General features: G+C 36.1%; 1 protein-coding gene across 1 annotated transcript in view; it reads left to right on the top strand.

The window, feature by feature from the left end:
• Nucleotides 1-24,663, top strand: part of Rim (Rab3 interacting molecule) — a 355,610-nt gene that overhangs the window by 32,511 nt on the left and 298,436 nt on the right. The window contains exon 3 of the mRNA XM_074185890.1: nt 23,862-24,199. Within this exon, the coding sequence (XP_074041991.1) occupies nt 23,862-24,199 (338 nt within the window). The remainder of the gene's footprint in view (nt 1-23,861; nt 24,200-24,663) is intronic.

Here is a 24,663-nt window from a genome sequence, read left to right as displayed (position 1 = left end):
CTTTGATTTTTCAAATGGAACACTCTGTATATAATATTATTTTTGGAATCTCCAACAATTGCCCGACAACTTTTCTTGATATTTCCCTATACCTATCTTTTACCGTTTTCGAAATAAAAATTAATTTCAATTTTTTTCTTCGAAAATCATGACTTCTAAAAATGCCGATATCTTTTAGTTAAGAAGTACTATGATATCGAAATTTGGTTTGGAGTTAGGTGATACTTGGACACTTCCCACACGTCAGCCTAATCTCCGTTACTTCAATACAGGGTGGTAAAATCTAATGGATTAAGATCGGGTGATCTCGCTGGCCAATTCCATGGTCCCAAGCGCCTCATCCACCGATCGTCAAATAGTCTATCCAGTTCTGCGCTCACTTCTCTTGTGCAATGTGCATGAGCTCCGTCTAGTTGGTACCAACAGTTTCGATAATCTTCGAGTGGCAGATTATCCACGAAACTGTATACAGTATTCTCCAAAATATTCAGGTAGCTTCTGGATGTTAATGACTCCTCGTATATCACGTACCTCAATTTGTTGTCCATCAACATGCAGAAGACATTAAAACTAAATTTTTCTTGGAATCCGGCTTCTTTTGTGACGTGAGGATTTTCACTGGACCAATAATGACGATTTTTTCTATTGAAAATCCCTTCTCTCGAAAATTTCGATTCATCAGTCCAAATAATTTTATTTAAAAAAAGTGGATCTTCTTGAATGCGTGTCAACAACATTTCACAAAATTCTACTCTCTGTTGAGGATCTTGAGGCTTCATTGCTTGAATTTTGGTGAATTTATAATCATGCATTTTATGTCTTCGCAAGATTCTTTGAGCCGATGAATATTTTATACCCAAATCTTCTTCAGCACTTCTTATCGATGACTCGGGAAATGCGTGAAAATATGCTAAGACATTAATCTGGTTGTCTTCGAAAGTTACGGGTCGAGACAAGTTTCTTGGTGCTTTTAAAGTTGATCCAAATGCATTGAAATTGTTCTGAATTCGTATAAATTTCTTGAGGTTCATTGGCGGTAGATTCGGATACATTTCATTGAACTTTCTACATGTTCTGCTGATAATTTTGTCACACTGTCCAAAAATAATAAACAAATTCATAAGAACTTCGTTTGAATAGTTTTGTTCCATCGTTTTGAAGGTATTTGCAACTTCTGAAGTGACGAAAATGTCGATATTATTAGGAGAATGTCACAACGCTACTGTCAAATAGTAATCATGGCCTGCTTACCAAATACCGAATGGAAATACCATTCTGAAGAGACATTTTCACAAATAAATGTTCATAAGTCCGAAACTTGACTAGTTAGGTATAGGTATGATATACATAGAAAGAAAGCAAATTTCAGCAGCTTTCCGAATTTTCAATAATATACAGGGTGTTCCATTTAAAATAATCAAATTTCAGCAACTTTTTCAAGCAAACGAAAAAACTGTATTTTTTTACCACCCTGTATTGAAGAAACGGAGATTAGGCTGACGTGTGGGAAGTGTCCAAATATCACCTAACTCCAAACCAAATTTCGATATCATAGTACTTCTTAACTAAAAGATATCGGCATTTTTAGAAGTCATGATTTTCGAAGAAAAAAATTGAAATTAATTTTTATTTCAAAAACGGTAACAGATAGGTATAGGGAAATATCAAGAAAAGTTGTCGGGCAATTGTTGGAGATTCCAAAAATAATATTATATACAGAGTGTTCTATTTGAAAAATCAAAGTTGCTACTGCTTTCTAATAGAAGCGGCAACACCGCATTGTCGAAAATATTTTAGTTGTTTAGAGAATGTCCGAATATGCCCTCCATTGAATTTTCAAAGTGATCCGTTGTCTGGTTCACCAGAAACGTCTAATGTGCCATCCACCGTGAATCAGCCTGTATAATTCCAATTCCGAAAAAGAATGCACCTACTACGTTCAGTGACTTACAACCTATCAGCATTCTGCCCTCATTCTCTAAAATAATCGAGCTTTTCTAGAAGAAAATCGAATACTCCCGTATGAGCAGTATGAGCAGTCGATTTACTCATCAGCAAGCTCAAGTTCATAAGATTCGATGACATTTCTCTTGAATGGATGACCAGCTATCTCACAGGCCGATCACAGAGGGTCAAACTGGATGATTACTTATGGTCATCCCTAAAAGAAACAATCTCAGGTATTTCAGGACACTTGATGTTTTCAGTGTTTATTTTTGATTACCCCTCTTTCTTATCACATTGTCATGTACATCTATACGCAGATGATATACAGTTATATTTGTCTTCTCATAACACCGATACAGAAAGTTGTGTGGCCAATATAAACACAAATTTGCACAAAACATTCCTATCCTCGGAGAATCATGGACTGAAAATCGATCCAAATAAAACTTTTGCCTTATGCATAGGTTTTCAAAGACAAATAATGGATACCCTGTGAAACTTTAGGTTAACTCTCGATAACGCAGACATTGACTGGGTAGACAGTGCTAAAAATCTTGGCGTAGCCATAGATAGCTCTTTGTCTTTCCATGAACATATGACAAACATTTTCAAAGTATCATTCTTTAATCTCAAATCGCTATATAAATTCAATTATCAGTTATCAGTAGAAATAAATACAGGTTAGTTAAAACTCTCATTTACCCCCATATCGAGAATTGTTGTTCGGTTTATTAAAATTTTCTGCCCAATATAACAAGCAAAAGTTACAACGTATACAAAATGCTTGCATTCGATGGGAAACATATGGTGAACATGTCACACCATTTTTGTTAAAAATGAAGAAACTAAATGTGAGGTACAGAGTACAATTTTTGATAAACAATTTTTCGTTTAAGTTGATTCAAACTGAAACATCTCGTTATTTATATATTTTATCAAGCAGGCATTCTGACATATATATGGTCAATTTGAGAATTAATTCAGTCACCATACCTAGGCACCGTACTTCCAAATTTTAAGGATGTTTTTTTATATTACCCCTTTTAAATCATAATATTCATCATTTTAAGAAAGAAATAAAATCACAGATGCTTACTCCTCAACGCTGATTCAAAATTCAATGCGTAGTAGTGCAATGAAATTGTTAAATTGACCAAAATAATGTTAAGAATATTAAGAGTCATAAGCAACTATATGATCTATATTTTTTCTCTTCTCTATCATTGTTATGATAGCAAATAAGTATTTTTATAATTATTTTCTTACACTCACTGTGTAATGTAAATGGTATTTTTTATGCATAATAAACGATATTATTATTATTTTTTTTCACCGTACGGTGTGCTGGTCAGGCCCTATCCCTCGAAGCCCCGATACATTCGGGAGGGCGCGCCAGCATTATCAACCAATGACCACTCCCCACACCGTGGGGTAAGTGATCATTGGGTCCGAGAATCATGTGCCCTAAGAAAGCGCAGTGAGCCAAGAATGACAGCCTTCTGCATTTGTGCGGCTAATATTTCTGCCCTAGTGCGGCAAGCCGGTATGATTTTAAGATTCGAGAGTAGAGAGGACATCATTCCACCAAGGACTCCAATAATCAGAACAACCATCTTGACAGATTGATCTGGATAGAGTATGCGGAGTTCGAAGAGAAAATATCGATATTTTATCCGTTTTTCCTCCTCTTTTCTGACGGTATTCGTCTCGCCAGGAGCTGAAAACTCCACGACAAATATCGTTTTGCTCTGGTGCTCGAGAAGGACTACATCAGGCTTATTAGCTTGTATGAGCCTGAGGGTGGGGAACGGATAGTTCCAATAAATTCGGCACTTCTCTTTCCTCACAACGGATTCAATATCCCCCGGAGCGTAAAGAGTGCCGTAGATGATAATATAGCACTCTTAGGGCCGCGTTATGTCAATGGATATAGGCCGAGACCGCATAACGTGCTGATAGCAAGTGCATTATGGTCTCGAGCGTCTCGCGGCAGGCCCTGCACCTTGTGTCAGGAACCTCTATACCCATCACGCGACTGCGGTAGACTAAGGTATTGAAGACACCATCCTGGCAAGCCATGATGAACCGCAGTTTCCGACTTCAGCCCACTCGACATGAGAAAAGCGAACATCAGGCGCTTTGATAAGCCAAGGTCTCCAATGTTATTGAAGAAGACCCCATGCAATGGCTTATCCTTGTGTTTCTGAAGAAGTGAGGTGATATCTGCGCTTTTTGCTGAACGGGTTCCAAATCGGTGACAGAGTTGTGGTCACCTCGTTCAGTGTCGAAAACTCTACGGAGTTCATCAGCTGTTCGGGCAGCTACCCTGAAGAGAAATGCTCCAATTCTTGCTTTCTCATGGTCACGGACCATGCAGAGAAGGAGATCCGTACTACTGACGACTTTACAGGCTGTATCCAGTACCATTCTGTCATGTAGACACTCCAAACTCACAAGTCCACGGCCTCCCTGTTGTCGGGGGAAGTACAACCGTGGAACGAACGATTTGGGATGCAAACTCCTATAGAGATGCATCATTTTTCGGGTCTTTACGTTGATACAGCTCCTCCCGAGTCCACTTCACTACTCGAAACGAGTAGAGTAAGATTGGAACGGCAAGCATATTCGTTGCAGCAACTTTGTTTTTCCCCGACAGTTCCGATGACCAGATCTGTTGAAATTTGTGCTGATACTTGCCGCGGAGAGAGTTTTTCACTGATGTTACCTCTTGTGAGTGTATTGTACCACCCCGAGGTAAGTATACAAGTCTCCGGCATTCAGATGGTGTGGGATGCTTTCATCTATGAGCTGCACATCCTCTCCGTAGTCCCCGCATTGTCTTCTTTTGAGATGGACCATTGCACATTTGTCTATCCCGAATTTCATACCGATAGCATGCGTGTACTCTTCCACCACCCTAAAGGACTGATGGAGATCCTTCTCTCCAGAGGCATAAAGTTTAAGATCATCCATATAAAACAAATGGGTGCCACAGTTATACCCTCGAGTATTTCTGAGCGCAACGAATAATGGCAATAGTGAGATGCAGAAGAGAAGGGGACTGAGGGAATCACCCTGAAATACACCCCTTCTGAAAGTGACACATCCTGTTTGGTGAAGCGAGTTCGCCAAAGTGGTATCAGTTGTTCAATGCATTTCACTATTTTGTCGGGTACCGCGAGGCATCTGAGCAAATGCAAGATGAGCTCATGCGAAATTGTATCAAATGCCTTACGGCAATCGATCCAGGCCATATAGAGGTTACGCTTGTATTGTATCGAGTCCTGCGTTACACATCTATCGATGAACAGGTTCTCTTTACATCAATCGACTCCTCTCTTTGACCCTCTCTGCTCATATATCCGTTCGAACACTCGGTCAACTACGGTGAGTATTCGTGTGTATAAGATGCTTGTAAACAACTTATACCACGAATTCAAGCACGTTATCGGTCTGTAATTCTTAGGAATCGACAAATCTACGCTTTTGGGGATAAGAACGGTCCGCCCCTCGACACACTAATCCGGAATCGGCTGCTCTCCGTCTAGTCATGAGTTGAAAACTCAGGCCAGATGGCGGTGGGTGCTTGGTAGTTTTTTCCACCTTTAAGTGTTATTATTATTATTATTATTATTATCGACATGTAGTGATTTCATGAGTGTAATTCAATAGTAAACTATCTATCAACAATCTGAAATTAGTCTGCCAAATGAAGTTTGGAAGAGGGCTGTATTGCAAGGTAAGACAATTCCCGTTAATATTTTATGATCTGTACCACACTCTATTCTCAATGAAAGAGATAATCCGAAGTATTTTGTGAGTTTACAAGGAAGATCAGACAAAATTGACATTTCCCCATTGGTAATATAGTATATTGTGAAATCTATTTTCTCTGTTTTAGCTTTCCTTGAATTCACTTTACTAGTGAACTGCTCAACAGGTTACGTAATATTAGAAAAAAACATTTTCTGTTCTGAAAGAGCGGGAAAAGCGAGCGAATAGTTTGCAGCTAGCAAGCATGAGAGGCGAAAATCAATATAACTCGTCACGTCCGGTATAGTGATGACGTCAGAGTGATACCCCACGCCTGCCGGGTCTTTAGAATGAGCTACCCACGCATTCGGCTTGGGTTGGAGCCCGCATTTCGTGGAATCGTTGTTTATGCTGAAATAAGATAATGAATTCTGATATTAACAATAGTGAATGGGTGTCTACGGAATAGATCACAAAATATTTCTATAGATTAACGTAAAATGAAAAAAAATTGGTTAATATGCTTTCAGAATCATAATAACCATCAATATATTATTCTCAAAACTTAAGGATAACACTTCTATGAACTTCCAATCTCAAATAATCTATTCCATTCCATGTTCAAAATATAGTAATTGATATATTGGTCAAACGTCAAGGCTACTTACAGATAGAATCAACACCCATAAAAGTGATAGTAGATTACATCCAGAGAGATGTGCTCTCAGTAATTATGTTTTCAAAGAAGGCTATAAAATTGACTAATATTCTTCTGAAATATTATTAATTGAAATAAATACATCTAAAAGATTGTTTTTTGAAATATCATATATTTTACAATCAATCGATTGCCTTAATAGAAGATAAGCGAAATGTATAACTTTCTAGTAGATACTGATAAAAATGTACATGATCTTCAAACCAGAAATAATTCTGGATTTTCTATAATATAATTCATAACATTTTTTAATATTTTACAAAGTTCCAACTTCCCTATGGCAGGGTTTTACTTTCAATTGATAACACTTCTTCATCGACTTTTTACTCAACACTATAAGAATGTTGTCAATTGAATTATTCCAATTTGATGCATTTGATATTGGGTTTTCTCATTGATTTGCTTATACAGGAGTGTAACTGAATAAGTGTAAAACATTTAAGGAGGTGATTCCTCATCGAAAAAAGATAGGATCTTTCGTATCAAGAAACTTCATTGGAGTATCCCTTGTTGAGATACAGCCCCTTGAAGAGGATACATAAAATTTGTATAACAATTTTTTTCACAAGCACTGAAAATGTTACAATATTGAAATTAACCTGACGTTTTATACTACCAAAAAGACACTTAGCCAGTAATTTATATGGTTTACCCCATGGTTGTAAGGGGTGGAAAACGCAACCCCTAAAATTTATTTCCAATGTAACTTTTTGTCTTATTGATTGTTTATCATTTGAAAATTCATTTCCGATAGCCTGTTTCATTCTTAACAAAAAATGTCTCCTGGGTTTTTTGCCTAAAATAAACCAGTTCGCAACAAAAAATTATTTTACGAACAACTACATCGATACATTGTCATGAATGCGAAATGGATTAATTGTTATTTTGTAGTTAGTACCTGTATTAAACGATTAATAAACAAAACTAATTTATTGATAACAAAACACACAACATGTAGAAATCATAGTAAATGTTCAATATGTCTACCTTCAGACATTACGCATGCGTCTAGACGTCGGCGCATTGAGCCACGTATTCGCTCAAATATTCCTGAAGTCTTTCTGATTACCCTGCACGCATCGATGATGCGGTTTCTTAAGTTCTCTACATCGCGAACAGGAGTACGATAAACCAAATGCTGTAAATTGCCCCAAATAGAGAAATCGAGATAATAACAAAACACACAACATGTAGAAATCATAGTAAATGTTTAATATGTCTACCTTCAGACATTACGCATGCGTCTAGACGTCGGCGCATTGAGCCACGTATTCGCTCAAATATTCCTGAAGTCTTTCTGATTACCCTGCACGCATCGATGATGCGGTTTTTTAAGTCCTCTACATCGCGAACAGGAGTACGATAAACCAAATGCTGTAAATGGCCCCAAATAGAGAAATCGAGAGGATTGAGATCCGGGGATCGAGCGGGCCAGTTCTGTGGTCCTCCACGACCTATCCACTGATTTGCATATATGTCAGTTAAATGCTGACGTGCTACTTGACTAAAATTGGCGGGAGACCCATCATGCATGAAAAACATATCCCTTCTGACGCCCAAAGGAACTTCCTCCAGCAGTACTGGATGCACTTCTCTCAAAAATTGAACGTATGCCTCACTATTTAACCGAGGAGGTAGAAAAAGAGGCCCAATTAAATCATCCCCAATAACTCCGAGCCACACGTTAAGAGAAAACTGTTCTTAATTGTTAGTTTCGACAATAGCGTGAGGGTTTTCATCAGCCCATATGTGGTTATTATGAAAATTAATAATCTTGTCCCGAAAACTAAATTCATCTGTGAATTCTATCGTCTTCAGAAAGTCACAATTTCTTCTAATCATTTCTAGCATCCAATTGCAAAATTCAAGACGGTTCGGAAAGTCTCGCGGTAACAGTGCCTGTACTCGTTGCAGATGGTAAGGGTATAAGAGTTGTTCCTTTAAAATTTGAAATACCGTCATATGATCAACATTAAGCTGGGAAGCAATCTTTCTAGTACTGGTAGCAGGTTGTTCTTCAATCAAATCAAGTACTGCTTCCTCAAGCTGTGGTGATCGTACTTCTTGATGGCCACCACAATCCTGCGTTCTTTTGTCGAATGAACCATATTCTCGTAATCGTTGATGAAGTCGAGCAAATATTCTATGTGAAGGATGCTGCCGTTGAGAATACATTTCAGCATATCTTCTAGAAGCTTCTAACCCATTACCCTGCGACAGACCGTAAACGTAATGCATATCAGCCATTTCCTCATTTGTGTATGCCATTTTGATAGCAAGTAAATTATTATAGTAACAAATTAAGAACAGAACAACAACACACAACACACAATTTTGAAAATTCGCAAACTGACAGCGTCATACCAATTTAATTGTCACTATCGCTAATAGCGACCTACTAGATAGATTAGTTTCGTATTTTCGCATTTATGACGATGTATCTCTGTAGTTGTTCGTAAAATAATTTTTTGCTGCGAACTGGTTTATTTTGGGCAAAAAACCCAGGAGACCTTTTTTGTTTAGAATGAAACAGGCTATCGGAAATAAATATTTGAATGGTAAACAAATAATAAGACAAAAAGTTACATTGGAACAAAATTTTAGGGGTTGCGTTTTCCACCCCTTACAACCATAGGGTAAACCAACTAAATTTGGTAACTTTTTTAGTGCTTGTGAAAAAAATTGTTATACAAATTTTATGTACCCCCTTTAAAAGGCTGTATCTTAACAAGGGATTCTCCAATGAAGTTTCTTTATATGAAAAATCCTATTTTTTTTTCGATGAGGAATCACCTCTTTAAATGTTTTACACTTATTCAGTTACACCTTGTATAACAGCAGATGTCTCTGATCACACTTCTTCGTCATCTTGATTTCATTCAGGCTGGAGCCTAGCTCCCTTACCCTCTAGACGGGCTTTTGTCAGAGAAACAAATGGGTCATAACTGATTTGCGATGGCGGCATGAATGTCCTCAGACATCAGTACCGCCCTTCGCGTGGTGTACACCTACCTGGCTGGGGTGAGATGGATGAAGATATTATTCATCTATTAACGGAGGACATGAGAGCCTCATTCTACAGAGCGTCGGAGCCTTCTGTATCGGGAGGGGTCGTCTACCGAGTAATCTATAGCTTCCTCGACTAACGGATTATCGTGAGTTTCCGCACAATCGAAAACCCGCCGATTCCTCGACTGGACTGCTGGATGGAAGGCAGCTGCAAATCTCTGCGAATGACTTCATTCCGCACGAACCAAGGAGCATTCCCAATCATCCTTATTAACTTATTTTGCAATATCTCCAGAGTGGAGATATTATATGTAGCCGCTTGTCCCCAGACGCCTGAAGCATAAATGATTACAGGCTTGAACATCGTTTTGTAGATCGTAATTTTGTTTTTGAGGCTTAGCTTTGATCGTCTATTAATCAGAGACTACAGGCTTGCCACCCGACCCTCGATCTTTGCCTTCACGCTTATGAAGTGCGGCAGGTGAGCCTACGATCTATTAGAAGACCGAGGTACTTTACTCGCGCTTGCCAGTCGTTTGACAGCCTACAAATAAATTTTGTTCTGAATAAACTAGAAAGAAATGGAATAAGAGGAAAAATTCTTGAAGTAATGAAGTCATACCTTAATGATATAAAGCCCTATGTACAAATAAAAAATGAATGTTCCATAATCTACTTCGTGGATATCGGTGTTCCGCAGGGGTCAGTGTTGGGACCACTACTCTTCTCAATTGTATAACAATTTTTTTCACAAGCACTGAAAAAGTCACAATATTAAAATTAACCTGACGTTTTGTATTACCTAAAAGACACAGCCAGAAATTTATATGGTTCACCCCATGGTTGTAAGGGGTGGAAAACGCAACCCCTAAAATTTATTTCCAATGTAACTTTTTGTCTTATTATTTGTTTACCATTTGAAAATTTATTTCTGATAGCAGGTTTTATTCTAAACAAAAAACGTCTCTTGGGTTTTTTGCCCATAATGAACCAGTTCGCAGCAAACAATTATTTTAGAAACAACTACAGAGATACATCGTCATAAATGCGAAAATACGAAACTGATCTATCTAGTAGGTCGCTATTAGCGATAGAGACAATTAAATTTGTATGACGCTGTCAGTTTGTGAATTTTCGAAATTGAATTGATACTAATTGTGTGTTGTTGTTCTGTTCTTAATTTGTTACTATAATAATTTACTTGCTATTGAAATGACATACACAAATGAGGAAATGGCTGATATGCATTACGTTTACGGTCTGTCGCAGAGGAATAGCTTAGAAGCTTCTAGAAGATATGCTGAAATGTATCCTCAACGGCAGAATCCTTCACATAGAATATTTGCTCGACTTAATCAACGATTACGAGACTATGGTTCATTCGACAAAAGAACGTAGGATTGTGGTCGCCATTGAGAAATACGAACACCACAGCTTGAGAAAGCAGTAATTAATTTGATTGAAGAACAACCTACTCCCAGTGCTAGAAAGATTGGTTTCCAGCTAAATGTTGATCATATGACGGTATTTCGAATTTTAAAGGAACAACTCTTATACCCTTACCATCTGCAACGAGTACAGACACTGTTACCGCGAGACTTTCCGAACCGTCTTGAATTTTGCAATTGGATGCTTTCTGAAGACGATAGAATTCACAGACGAATGTAGTTTTTCTCGGGACAAGATTATTAATTTTCATAATTACCACATATGGGCTGATGAAAACCCTCACGCTATTGTCGAAACTAACCATCAAGAACAGTTTTCTCTTAATGTGTGGCTCGGAGTTATTGGGGATGATTTAATTGGGCCTCTTTTTCTACCTCCTCGGTTAAATAGTGAGGCATACGTTCAATTTTTGAGAGAAGTGCATCCAGTACTGCTGGAGGAAGTTCCTTTGGGCGTCAGAAGGGATATGTTTTTTATGCATGATGGGGCTCCCGCCCATTTTAGTCAAGTAGCACGTCAGCATTCAACTGAAACATATGCAAATCGGTGGATGGGTCGAGGAGGACCACATAACTGGCCCGCTCGATCCCCGGATCTCAATCCTCTCGATTTCTCTATTTGGGGCCATTTACAGCATTTGGTTTATCGTACTCCTGTTCGCTTTGTAGAGGACTTAAGAAACCGCATCATCGATGCGTGCAGGGTGATCAGAGAGACTCTAGGAATATTTGAGCGAATACGTAGCTTAATGCGCTGGCGTCTAGACGCATGCGTAATGTCTGAAAGTAGACATATTGAACATTTACTATGATTTCTACATGTTGTGTGTTTTGTTATTAATAAATTAGTTTTGTTTATTACCCATTAATCGTGTGATGCAGGTACTAACTACAAAATAACAATAAACCCAGTTCGCATTTATGACGATGTATCTCTGTAGTAGTTCGTAAAATAATTTTTTGCTGCGAACTGGTTTATTTTGAGCAAAAAACCCGGTGGACATTTTTTGTTTAGAATGAAACAGGCTATCAGAAATAAATTTTCAAATGGTACACAAATAATAAGACAAAAAGTTACATTTTAGGGGTTGCGATTTCCACCCTTTACAACCATGGGGTAAACCAAATAAATTACTGTCTAAGTGTCTTCTTAGTAGTACAAAACGTCAGGTTAATTTCAATATTGTAACTTCTTCAGTGCTTGTGAAAAAAGTTGTTATACAAATTTTATGTACCCCCTTCAAGGGGCTGTATCTTAACAAGGGATGCTCCAATGAAGTTTCTTTATATGAAATATCATATCTTTTTTTCGAAGAGGAATCACCTCCTTGAATGTTTTACACTTATTCGGTTACACCCTGTATATCATGGGACAACTATCTTCAACACATACAAAAAAAAATTCTGGATCCTTTGCTTTGCTATACTGAAGCTAAAAAAACAATGGACAAAACCGTTTTATTGGACATGTACTATTCACTAGTATACTGCCACCTCACATACAACGTCATTCTATGGGGAGATTGCACTAATGCTGAATGAATTTTTGTCTGCCAAAAACGTATTCTGAAGCTTATGTTCAGTATGAAATCAATCTGACTATAGCTGCAAGACTTAATTTATTGACAACAAAATATTGACTTTTCCTTGCATATATATCTATAAAACATGAAGTTATGTAAAAGAAAACATACATTCATTCAAGAGAAACGTATTCTTTCATAATTATCCAACAAGAACTGCAAATGAATTGAGCGCAACTCAACAAATTTTGAAAAAAGTCAAGGATATGTCGGAGCTAAGTTTTTTAACAAACTACCGAGCAGCATATTGAACATGAGTTTCAGAAAGTACAAACAAACAGTTAAAAAAATGATGTTGGCAAAAGCACATTATTTGGTTAGAGAATTCCTCAATGACTCGTTAGAATGATTCAGTCACAACGACCATTTACATGTACCATTATATATTATATTTTTTTATTTTTAACTACCTGTTTCTGAGTGTATTGTCAATTTGTGTATCAGTGTAGAACATGGCGTGTAAGTATATCCATTTTATAGATGGCTGCTGTTGCAATTACGAATAAATTAATTTGAATTTGAATTTGATCTCCCTTTCAGAGATCCTCACTTTTCTGACCGAAGAAGATATCGTTCTTTCCATGGTTATCGCCTGAGTCTTTTCCGGGTTCACTCGGATCTTCCACTCGAGGTACAAGTGCTCGAGGTCGTCCAATGCGCGTTGCATGTAGACGACACCGAGCTCCCAACCCATGGAAGATGAGAGGAGAGCCGTGTCGTCGGCCTAGAGGGTCTGATCACACTTGCACCATAACAGTTTCATTTGTTTCATAGTTTACAATAGACAAAGACAGACACATCTTTTTCAAACTGAAGCACATGACTGCTGTCAGTGTCAATTGTTTGTTGTCTCCTCTTTCTCGGAAAATATTAAAGATATCCGAAATTTAAAAAAGGTCCTTGAGTAGGAGGAAATTTCCTGAAAAATGTCCCACTTCCCAAAACTCTATCACCTATATTTATAATTTTAATTTAGAGGCGAAAGTAGCGTTAAAAGCGGGCGATGCGCGTCCCGCATGCGTTGATTGATACGGACCTTTGAACAATAAAAATCATTTTAAAAATTCACATACCTTCTAGACAGTTGAATAAAGGAAAATCCATGAAAAAACGATATTTCCCGTGATTATTTTATTAAATATACTTTAGTCAATTAACTAATTTCCACAAGTTTTGAATTTACATAAAAATCCTGATAATTTTTAAACTAAAAACGTCATGATTTTTCATAATTTCAGCTCTATTAGTTTAAAAACTTGTTTTGAACGAATGCATTGTTTATAAGATACTAGTACTATGTTGCTGTATCGCTGCTGTTCCAATATTTTGACAGAATCAGAATCAACGAACTTAGGCGTGCGCAGCGTTATAGAACAGTGCTTTCAAAAAATTGTTCTACAGCGCCATCTAGTGGCGAGTTACAGAAAAATTGATAGCCTAACAACCTTCTCAATGAAAAATTACTTATACATGTCAAATTTCATCACGATCGGTTGAGCGATGTAGAAGTTTATCACTTACCAACCAACCAACAAACATCCATTTTTATATACAGTGTCACCGATAAAGTCCGCATCAAATGGGAAACTTTTTTATTTATCGTTTTATGTGAAATTTGATTTTGGCAGTAGATTTTGCTTAAGAAATGATGTCAAATGGCGTCTACAAAATAGGTCACGTGATTTCCTTAACCTGTCAAAATTGACATTTAAAAAAAGAAACATCGAAAAATGACATTATTCTTCAAAATATCCAAAAATATCAAAGGATAAAAACATTTTCTTTTGTAATTTTATACCCACACACCAAGTTTCAATCCCATAATAAGTATTTTATATTTTCACTATTTTTCCGCACTCCTGCTTTTTCTACTTATCAAAATTTAAGCACACCTGTACTAAATCATTTATTTTAACGAAACTCGTCACCGAATTTCTTTTTTTGTAATATAATAATATTTTAAGAGCCTCTTTGATGTTGAAAACAAATTTTGAAAAATAAAAGTTGTCAAACTTGATGCAAAGTTCATCTAGTTTCAACGGGGCTTTCAAAACTATACAGTACTTGAGTTTTTTAATGAGCAAATGGCCTCACAATATGAATTAGAACGAAACGGAACATTAGGAAACATCATTTCGTGATTCTTGAAGCCCATTCAATAAAAGAAAAAAACTCATAGTATTTACATTTACCTACTCCGCTAACAACACGAATTTAAAAAAACTGGGTAGGCTGTGAAAAAAATATGAAACTACATAATGTGTTTTAGAAAACGTCTCTGTCACTGAATAAATTAATGCCCGTTAGTTCAATGTAATGTATGAAAATTAAAATAATATGTTATCTTTACAAGAAAAAATTGAAATTGTGCTAATTTGTGGTGAAAACACATTGCATCGACAAGTGGCTGATATTTTTAACGCAAGACATCCTGGTAGACATGCACAGCAATCTACTGTAAGTAGGATTTTAAAAAAATTTAAACTGACTGGTTCAGTTGAAAATACTTTTAAAAAACGTCATAATCCATCACGCAATAATGATGAGGTTCAGTTGGCTGTCTGCCTGGATGTTATCGAACAGGGAAAATCAAGTATTACCAATATTGTAGATAGAACTGGCGTTAAAAGAGAAAGCGTAAGAGCAATTTTACATAAAAATAAATTCAAACCCTACAAACCCAAATTTATAAATACCTTAAAGGAAAGAGATTTCGATGTTCGACTAGATTTCTCTTTCTGGTACCAAGGAGAAGTAGAATTAAACAGAAAATTTCCTTACAAAATCCTATGGACCGACGAAGCTACCTTCACATCGAACGGCGTAGTCAGTTCCCAGAATTGTAGGTAGTGGGCTCAGGAAAATTCTCATTTTGTGATAGAATGACGGGACCAATATTCATTTAAAACAAATGTGTGGTGTGGTGTTTTAAATAATCAGGTAATGGGACCATTCTTTTTTAGACACAATTTAACTTCTCAGGATTATTTGCAACTTCTAAATACTGAGATCAGTGATATAGTGGACAATATGCCGGTTGAAATAAGACACAGTCTGTGGTATCAATGTGACGGGGCTCCTATTCATAGTTCAAGACAAGTCAAAGAGAAACTATTAGAAATGTTTAGGGGCAAAGTTATTGGGCGAAATATGGAGCAAATATGGCCGCCTAGGTCGCCAGATTTAACCCCACTAGATTTTTTCTTGTGGGGTTACTTAAAACAAATCGTTTATAAACCAAGACCTTTTCGTGTCGTGAATCACCTAGAAACTGTTATTAGAAACTCTATTTTAAACATAAACCCTGTGAGTATCAGCAACTCAATAAAAGATGTATCAAGAAGGACAATTATCTGCATAGAACGCGATGGAAGACATACAGAAATATAATGTATTTAATATCGTGAGTCTTTTTTTCGTGTTTTTTTGCTATTAGGTATAGGTACATGTTTATTTTCAGTTCCTTTTAATTAAGATTAAATTCCACTGTATTTTTTGTTAAAAAAACAATAAACACTCTAAGATATTGTTTCCTAATGTTTCGTTTTGTTCTAATTCATATTGTGAGGCCATTTGCTCATTAAAAAACTCAAGTACTGTATAGTTTGGAAAGCCCCGTTGAAACTAGATGAACTTTGCATCAAGTTTGACAACTTTTATTTTTCAAAATTTGTTTTTAACATCAAAGAGGCTCTTAAAATATTATTATATTACAAAAAAAGAAATTCGGTGACGAGTTCGTTAAAATAAATGATTTAGTACAGGTGTGCTTAAATTTTGATAAGTAGAAAAAGCAGGAATGCGGAAAAATAGTGAAAATATAAAATACTTATTATAGGTTTGAAACTTGGTGTGTGGGTATAAAATTACAAAATAAAATGTTTTTATCCCTTGATATTTTTGGATATTTTGAAGAATAATGTCATTTTTCGATGTTTCTTTTTTTAAATGTCAATTTTGACAGGTTACGGAAATAACGTAACCTATTTTGTAGACGCCATTTGACATCATTTCTTAAGCAAAATCTACTGCCAAAATCAAATTTCACATTAAACGATAAATAAAAAAGTTTCTCATTTGATGCGGACTTTATCGGTGGCACTGTATATGACTAGTACTATGTTGCTGTATCGCTGCTGTTCAAATGTTCTGACAGAATCAGAATCAACGAACTTAGGCGTGCGCAGCGTTATAGAACAGTGCTTTCAAAAAATTGTTCTACAGCGCCATCTAGTGGCGAGTTACACAAAAATTGATGGCCTAAAAACCTTCTCTATGAAAAATTACTTATACATGTCAAGTTTCATCACGATCGGTTGAGCGATGTAAAAGTTTATCACTTACCTACCTACCAACCAACCAACCAACCAACAAACATCCATTTTTATATAGTAGATTTGAAATTATTTTGGGGGGATTTTCTAGCAACAACACATTTTTTGTTGCTAGATAACGCATTTGTTGATTAGCAATTTTTTTGCTAGTAAATATGAATATTGAGGAATATTTGTATTTCATAGGTAGTAACGTTACTGCCAATGAAGTTACGGTGTTAGTGAACCGCGTCTAGAATTAAAAAAATGTTTGTGAAAATAATACAATTATTATCATGGATAGTGTTATTAATTTTCATCAAGTAACAAGTCAGTTCATTCATTTTCTATTCATAATCAACTGAATTCAACTTTTTCGTGCGATATAAAAAATACTTCAATTGAGTTATTATAATGGTATCTTTGATATTTATAATTTCAAAGTTGGGATGCCACCCCAACACCAATATTGAACTGAAAATCGATCTGTAATAATATATTATGCAACGATCATGTAATGATGGTTATTAAGACACGAGCATTAACCGGGATACGAAACGAGCCGAAGGCGAGTTTTGTATGGTATATGCGAGTGTATTAATAACCATTACACGAGAGTTGCATACGCTATTTTTTCTAAACCCGATAAATAATGAAAAACTATAAATATTATATTTGTATTAAACACATTTACAGTAATTAACTGATATTTTAAAAAAAAAACACAAACTTAATGGTATTATCATGGATATATGAAAACTATAAAGATTCTAATTATATTTAAATTGAATATAACGACTGTAATTAATCTCATCTTTGAAAAATATTGGAGTTGATGGTATTCCTTCTATATCGCTGTTTTCAGACATTTTGATAATATAGGTAGGTAATATGAAAACTGATTTTGACAAATAAAGCAATTAGTTACTTAGGTTAGAATCTATGACAAACAAAGGAACAGGATTCTTGATTGAAAAATTATGGGTTTCTATTGGTTGATAATCTGTATCGTTATGAAAAATCTGTATCAAAATGGATATCATTATGAAACGGATTATGGTCATATAAGTGTATTGTTAGAGTACGGGTGTAGAAAAAATATTTTTTTGGAATATATTAGCCTGTTATTTACTAGATAATATGCATTACTTGTAGGAAGCACCACATAATAAATTATTGGCTTGACGTGGAATAATCACAAACGTAGGTAGTCCTTGTTCGTTATGCCACTCGATACACAAGCACTTAATTGGTGTTGTGTTTCATTCAAATAGAATATCTCTAGTGACGCAAATGGAGTCAATGAATATATTCGCTTAATAATGGATGATAGTCCGATGACGCAAATTTTGAAAGGAAATTACTTTTTATTAGATGGATTTACAGCATCATTCATAGAGGTGGCTACTTACATTCGTTCATCGCAAAACTGGAATAAATCTATATTTGGCGACATTGGCAGAGGAAAGGAGACATGAATATTCCCAGTGAAGCTCTCATGAACAGAATAAAAAGTTAAACTCAAAGTGTATCAAAAATCGAATCATTTAAAATACTGCCACTGTCATATTTTTGAATTCAGGTAGGGTAGGATACGTTCTAATACATTTCATTAGTTCGGACTTCCATTGTCAAATATGATATGAATTCATTTGAAATCCCTGGAAAAATCTTTAAAAAAATTAAAAAGATCAGCCGAAAAAGAACAATTATAATAATAGGAGATTAAAATTCAAAATTAATAACAAGAAATGGAGAATACCCACAACAGGAAGAGGAGAAAGTTGGTGAGAAAACAATGCCCAAATGCAGACCAAGAACAATACAACTATGAAGCCGCCAATGTCCTCAACATGAGTTCCCGCCCGCTCACGGGCATAGAGTAATTCTTGTTGAGGAAAGGTCTAAATTTAGCCATTGCACTTTGGAAATAATAACTGCAGTGGAATCCACCACTTCCCTTATTGATCAGATCGAGGTCGAAGAATTCAGATGGAAAATCAGAGAACAGCTGGATCGAGAATTAGCAATGAAGAACGAAAAGCTCTGAACGGCCTACGTAGAGATAACACCATCAAAATCTTACCTGTAGATAAGGAAAACGCTACTGTTGTGATGGATACTGATCTCTACGAACAGAAGATCGAAGAGGTGCTTAAGGAAAGAAAATACATGAAGATCGTAAGAGACCCTACTGCATCAAATCAAAGAAAGTTGTACTAGGCTTTGAAAAAACACCAAATCTATTTTTCGGAAAGAAAGAGATCATCGCTAACACCGCACCACAGTAAGCCTTCTCACTTGTATGGACTACCCAAAATCCACCACAAGAAGGATGTTCCGCTCACACCGATCATTAGCTACAGAAATTCAGCCACTCAAAACTTGTCCAGATTTTCACAATCAAAAATTAAATTACTGCAAGGAAAAACATTTTTTTATGAAAAATTCAAGGTATTTTGTCGATCAACTAGGGGCAATCGAAGTCAAATGGTAAGATCAACTGATCAGTTTCGACGTGGAAAGCCTCTACACCAACGTTTGTGTCGAAAAAGCACTTCAAATCATACAGAAGAAGCTATCCGAAGAGGGGGACTTGAAAGATAGAACTTACCGATTACCGATACAAGTAATCATGAAATTAATAGGATGCTGTGTATGAAACTGCTACTTCCAACTGAAGGACGAATTCTTCACGCAAGACGAGGGACTGCCAATGGGATCGCCACTGTCACCGGTTATAGCCAACATATATATGGATGGGTTTGAAACTCTGGCCATAACTTTCACAATGGAGAAGGAAGTCCACAACGAATTGCCATTCTTAGATGTATTGGTGAAGAGGACCGGCTCTAAATGGGAAACATTTGTATACCGAAAACCCACTCACACGGGACGGTATCTGAACCAGGAATCCAACCACCATCAATCGACTAAGAGAGAAATCATCAAGACTCTACTAGACCGTGTTTTTGGCTCTGTAATACGAAGGAAGGTCTCGAGATGAAACTAGATATCATTAAAAATGATCTTCAACGGAATGGCTACTCCAAAGCGATGGGGGAACAGACTGCCGAGAAGACAGCGAGCGCCTCACAAGGAAGGGAAGCCACCACAACCAGTACTTATACTTACCTACATCAGAGGATTGTCGAAAAGGATAAGAAAAATTGGGTTCAAATATAACATCAGAACCTGTCTCAGATCTAGGAACACTAACCGTAGCAGCCTCATTAAAACCAGGCCACCAAAGCGGAGTGTAATTCCAAGAATTGCATTTACCGAATACCCTGCGAGTGCGGAGAATGATACATCGATGAAACTAAAAGGATATTGAAAGTTCGCATTGATGAGCACTAGAAACACACAGCGAGGAAAAACCAGCAAATAAGGAATAGCAGAGCATGCTAGTTCGATTGAATAAAAACGTCAGCTGACTTTATGTTGGTGGAAAGGTCGTCAGCTGATGTTGTAAAAGGTGCGGCGCAGGAGCCAGGCGTGAGCGCTAATCGCCGAATTGAATACGCCAGCCGACGGGTTCACCCCCTTCATAATACCAGCTGATTTTTTATTATCAATGATATCGTATTAACAATCATCTGGCAAATTTTCGACCGGGAGGAACTAACCTATCTCGAGTTATTCTCATTGCGCACCATGCGCGCGTACAATGACATAATTTCAGTATTATATTTACATGAAATAATGTTATATAAATAATTATAAATAATATATGAATAATATTAAGGTATTTTAAAATCACGAAACAAATACATATATCATTTGTTTATTATACCATATTACATCCAAGACAGCTGCTCAGAGTTTTGTATCAGTAGGAAGCCCCCTCCCCCCATTTCACATCACGACCACGTGGAAAGAGACCGTACAAGAAATAGAAAGGAAACTGAGGCAGTATAGAATCATTCGAGAAGAAGCACAGTGACGGTTGAACGAAATGTTAAAATGCCCAACGAAAAACCATTTTGTGTTTTTTGTCAAAAATCAACTTGACACTTAAAAGTGTACAGTGAACAAAATCTGTGCAAGTGAAGTGAAATATTAGCTATACAAAAAATTAATAATTCAGCTGGAAAAGATGCAGTACTTCCTGCAAAGCCTTATAACTTCCAAATGTACCACATTCAATTTTTAATTTTCATTTCTTGTTAATAATCTTTTAATTTTCATCTTGTGTTAATAGTTCACTTTTTTATTTTTTGGTTGTTGCTTGTATTTTATTTCATTGTAATTTCAGTTTTTTGCTTGATATAATTATTATTTCTCAGCTAATCTTTTCAATTTTTTACAGATTTTTTCACACAATGGAAGACGTAACTAATGAAATGCACCAAGAAACATTGTCAACCACCTTCAAATAAAAATCAATTATTGATACTTGGCTTTCTCAAGTGGTTGACGTTTCGGAAAACAATCCCTTTCTGTTTTCGGAACCTGAAATTCACTGTAAAAATCTCGCCCCAAACTGTGATAGTTATAATTTATTTTGAGACAAGTCAAAAGGTTCCAAACAGTGCATCACAAGTAGTATGAAAGGTGCTTCAATTAAAGCGTTTTCAGAAGTCATAAAAGAATTGTGATCAGAAAGTTCATCTGATGAAGTAATAAACACTGTCTACTTTAAAAGATCAAATTCAAAAGATTTGCCCCTCGATTCATGGGTTTTGCCCATCAAGACACCCAGGAATTCTTTCGATATCTTTTAGAAGGTTCACAAAAGGACCTTAATAGAATAACTGAGAAACTTAAATCGATCTTAACGGAGATTCACGAAAATTTGAGCGACAGCGGAATAGCCCAAGAGTCCTGTCTGAGATATTTGAATATGTATAACTCTAGGATTATACACAATTTCGTTTATAAAGTTAATTCTGTGAATTGATTTATATTTCATAGGTTGCACTTCAATTGCCTTGTCATTTCTCGGTCTCCGGTTTTATCTTTTCTCTGAAGTTGATGATCTGTGGTGGCAATGGGCTTGTTTCATGATTTTTTGTTTATAGTTTACTTGATAGAAATGTACGAAAAACAGTGCACTTTGTTTCATCTCTCTAAGTACCGTAATTTTCCTGTAATTAATTATTAAAAATCGAATGTGGTGGGGTGGAGACGTCACGACCCTATTCTCGCTTCTTGTTCGATTGACCAATAGGAACGATGAAAATAATCAACATTGTCAAATCATAAAATTTACGGAGCCTATAATTATCAATCAAATTATGGAAGTGTATATGAACCCGTTAACGTTTCAATTGATGAAAAATTCTCCACATGGAATAAAATGTACATACCAAACTCACGCACAGTCATCTGTTAAATCACACCGAAGAGCCAATGTGTGACATATGTGAAACAAAACTGAGTGTTGAGCACATTTTCACCGATTGTCCAAAATACTGGGTGCAGCGAAACAACTTTAACTTTCCCCTAGATATCTACAACACTATTGGCAGAAACTGTAATATTCCAAATATTATCAAATTTCTTGAATGTATCGATATTATTACAAAATTATAAACATGTACTACTCGCTAATAACCACTAGGTTGATGCGAATTTGCTTAAATAAAAGAAAAAAAAAACAAAAAATCATGTTTGGAAATAAGTTCTATATCTAAAATCAGTACACAAAGTCGACAGATTACAAAATATACAAAATCAAAAAATATAGCAAACTGCATTAAAGAATCATTTAAAATATTCAATTTATTCTACAATCCTCAATCTGTACAACTGCAATTTATTATAAAAAAAAGATTCCTACATACGTACCTCTTTCTAATATAGCTACTAAATTCAAGCGTTATAGGCTCGCTTGGGTAATCTGTTAAATCTTACAAAACTTGAGAGGAAGGTTGACTGCGCTCAAGTATAGATATAATTGATTTTACTCGAATTATCCAACAAAAGCTTCTCTCCAGAGTTAACAATACCATTAATTATATGATAAAATCTAATTAATTGATTTAACGAGCTGTATTTTCAAATAGTTTTCGAATGCTCATGAACCCTAATAAAATAAATCAATTATGCATTCATGCTACCCATCAAAAATAAGAATTTCAACGTTACTGGTATATTAGCCATATCCAGTCAGCCAGCGCCCTTTGTAGTGCATGCGACAATGTACTCTTTCTAATGTCAATGGTTTCCACAAACTTCGTATTTTTGTTAAAATAATTTCAAAATGAATGTTGAGCCTAGTTTTGTTGAAGCTGACTCCCGACAAATTACCAAGAGTCGATTTTGAAATGATCGATGAATTTTACTTGATGACAGTAGGTCCGTAGGTTAGTAGGTCCGATGACATTCATTTCAGACTTTGTCTTTTATGGAAGGATGGAAAGTGTTGATTTAATTTTTATTTTATCTCGACCAATGAACAGTATGGTGACTGGAAAGAGAAGCAAAAGTATGAACAGTGAAATGTAGAATTACTCCAGAACATATCAATCCAAAAATAACCTGTAAAAATATTTTTCGGAATGTAAACTAATGACACGGAATATGTAGCAAAATAGGCACCCGCCGAGACCAACCTTTGATAAAAAAACGTTCTTTAATTAGATAATTGTAACAGTTGTATTCACAACAATAACAACAAAAATGGCGTCTGTCAAATTAGATTATCAGATCTGTGATTGGATATTAAAAACCAATACACTTGGCAACTCCGCTCTAGACACGATCAATTTTATTGGTGGTCAACAGACACGCGGCCAATTTAAATTCTTGCTTTTCGAATTATTCTTTTTTCTGCAAATATAAAGAGATTTTGGGACCGATTAGGCTTGATAAGTATAATATACCCACAACTCGATCAGTCTATAAGCAAACCAGCATCATTTTCCATAGCATGAAACAAGCCCATTTATCTCTCCTCTTCGATGTACGCGATCTGTGCCAATTTTCGAAATGCCGTTATAGCTTCTCACAGGCTGTTGTACCTATAATGCAATCCATTTTGGGAAACAAAGCATTTTCCAAATCTTTGATAGTGACACAAGTTTTTTCAAAATCATGGGTAGTTTCATGATTTTTTACTATTTGTCTTTCTATAATATTTCAGGTAATTTGGATATGCATCCTTTGCCGAAAAAAGCAGGAGCTCTTGAGTAAAACGGGTCAATGGATGTTAGGTGGGCCAAACCCAGAAACGGACCTTCCACAAATCCAGCAAGCGCCCTCGGACAAACGACCGAAACTAGAACGAGCGCACTCTGCCGCCGAAAAGGAAAATCTACCGTTGCAAAGGTCGGGTAGTGTTTTGCGTAGACAATATTCAGAGCAAGAACCTAGAGCCCCTTCTTGCGAAAGGTATCAACAGTATAATGAGGAAGATCCCAGGTTTTACCAAGGAGAACTAGAGGGCCTTATGAGAACGCATCCGCATTTGGTTCCAAGAAGGTGAGTAAATCAATAAGCCATATTATTTTCATGTTTTCAACAAACCAGCAAGAAGTAATATCACAAATTTCCAAATTAAAAAACCAAAAACCCCCAGGTTTCCATGATATCAGAACAGTAACACTGAAAGAAATATATCAAGAAATCTCTTCTCTTTCTTTTATTGTAAATAGATTACACACAACGGGGTATTTTCGGAAAGTATTGGAGATAGGTATTATCAAACTGATTTATAAAAGTGTCCCTGAACTTGAAATTGTCAAGTAATGACCAATCACTCTCATATCAAACATTACCGAAGTTTTAGAAAAAAATATTGAGAAACGTAAACAGGGAACGAATATCGACAGAGGATGCAATTGTGACTTCCTATACACTGCATAAGATAAAAAACTTCCATCTGTATCTCCGTCGATCTATTCAAAGCTTCGATACTGCCTACCATGATAATTTATTGGACAAAC

The sequence above is a fragment of the Leptinotarsa decemlineata genome, unplaced genomic scaffold (genome assembly GCF_025532065.1).
Source record: "Leptinotarsa decemlineata unplaced genomic scaffold, Ldec_3_MD MMD2_tig00078363_RagTag_RagTag, whole genome shotgun sequence".
NCBI lineage: Eukaryota > Metazoa > Arthropoda > Insecta > Coleoptera > Chrysomelidae > Leptinotarsa > Leptinotarsa decemlineata.
This window is presented reverse-complemented; position numbering and strand designations above follow the sequence as displayed.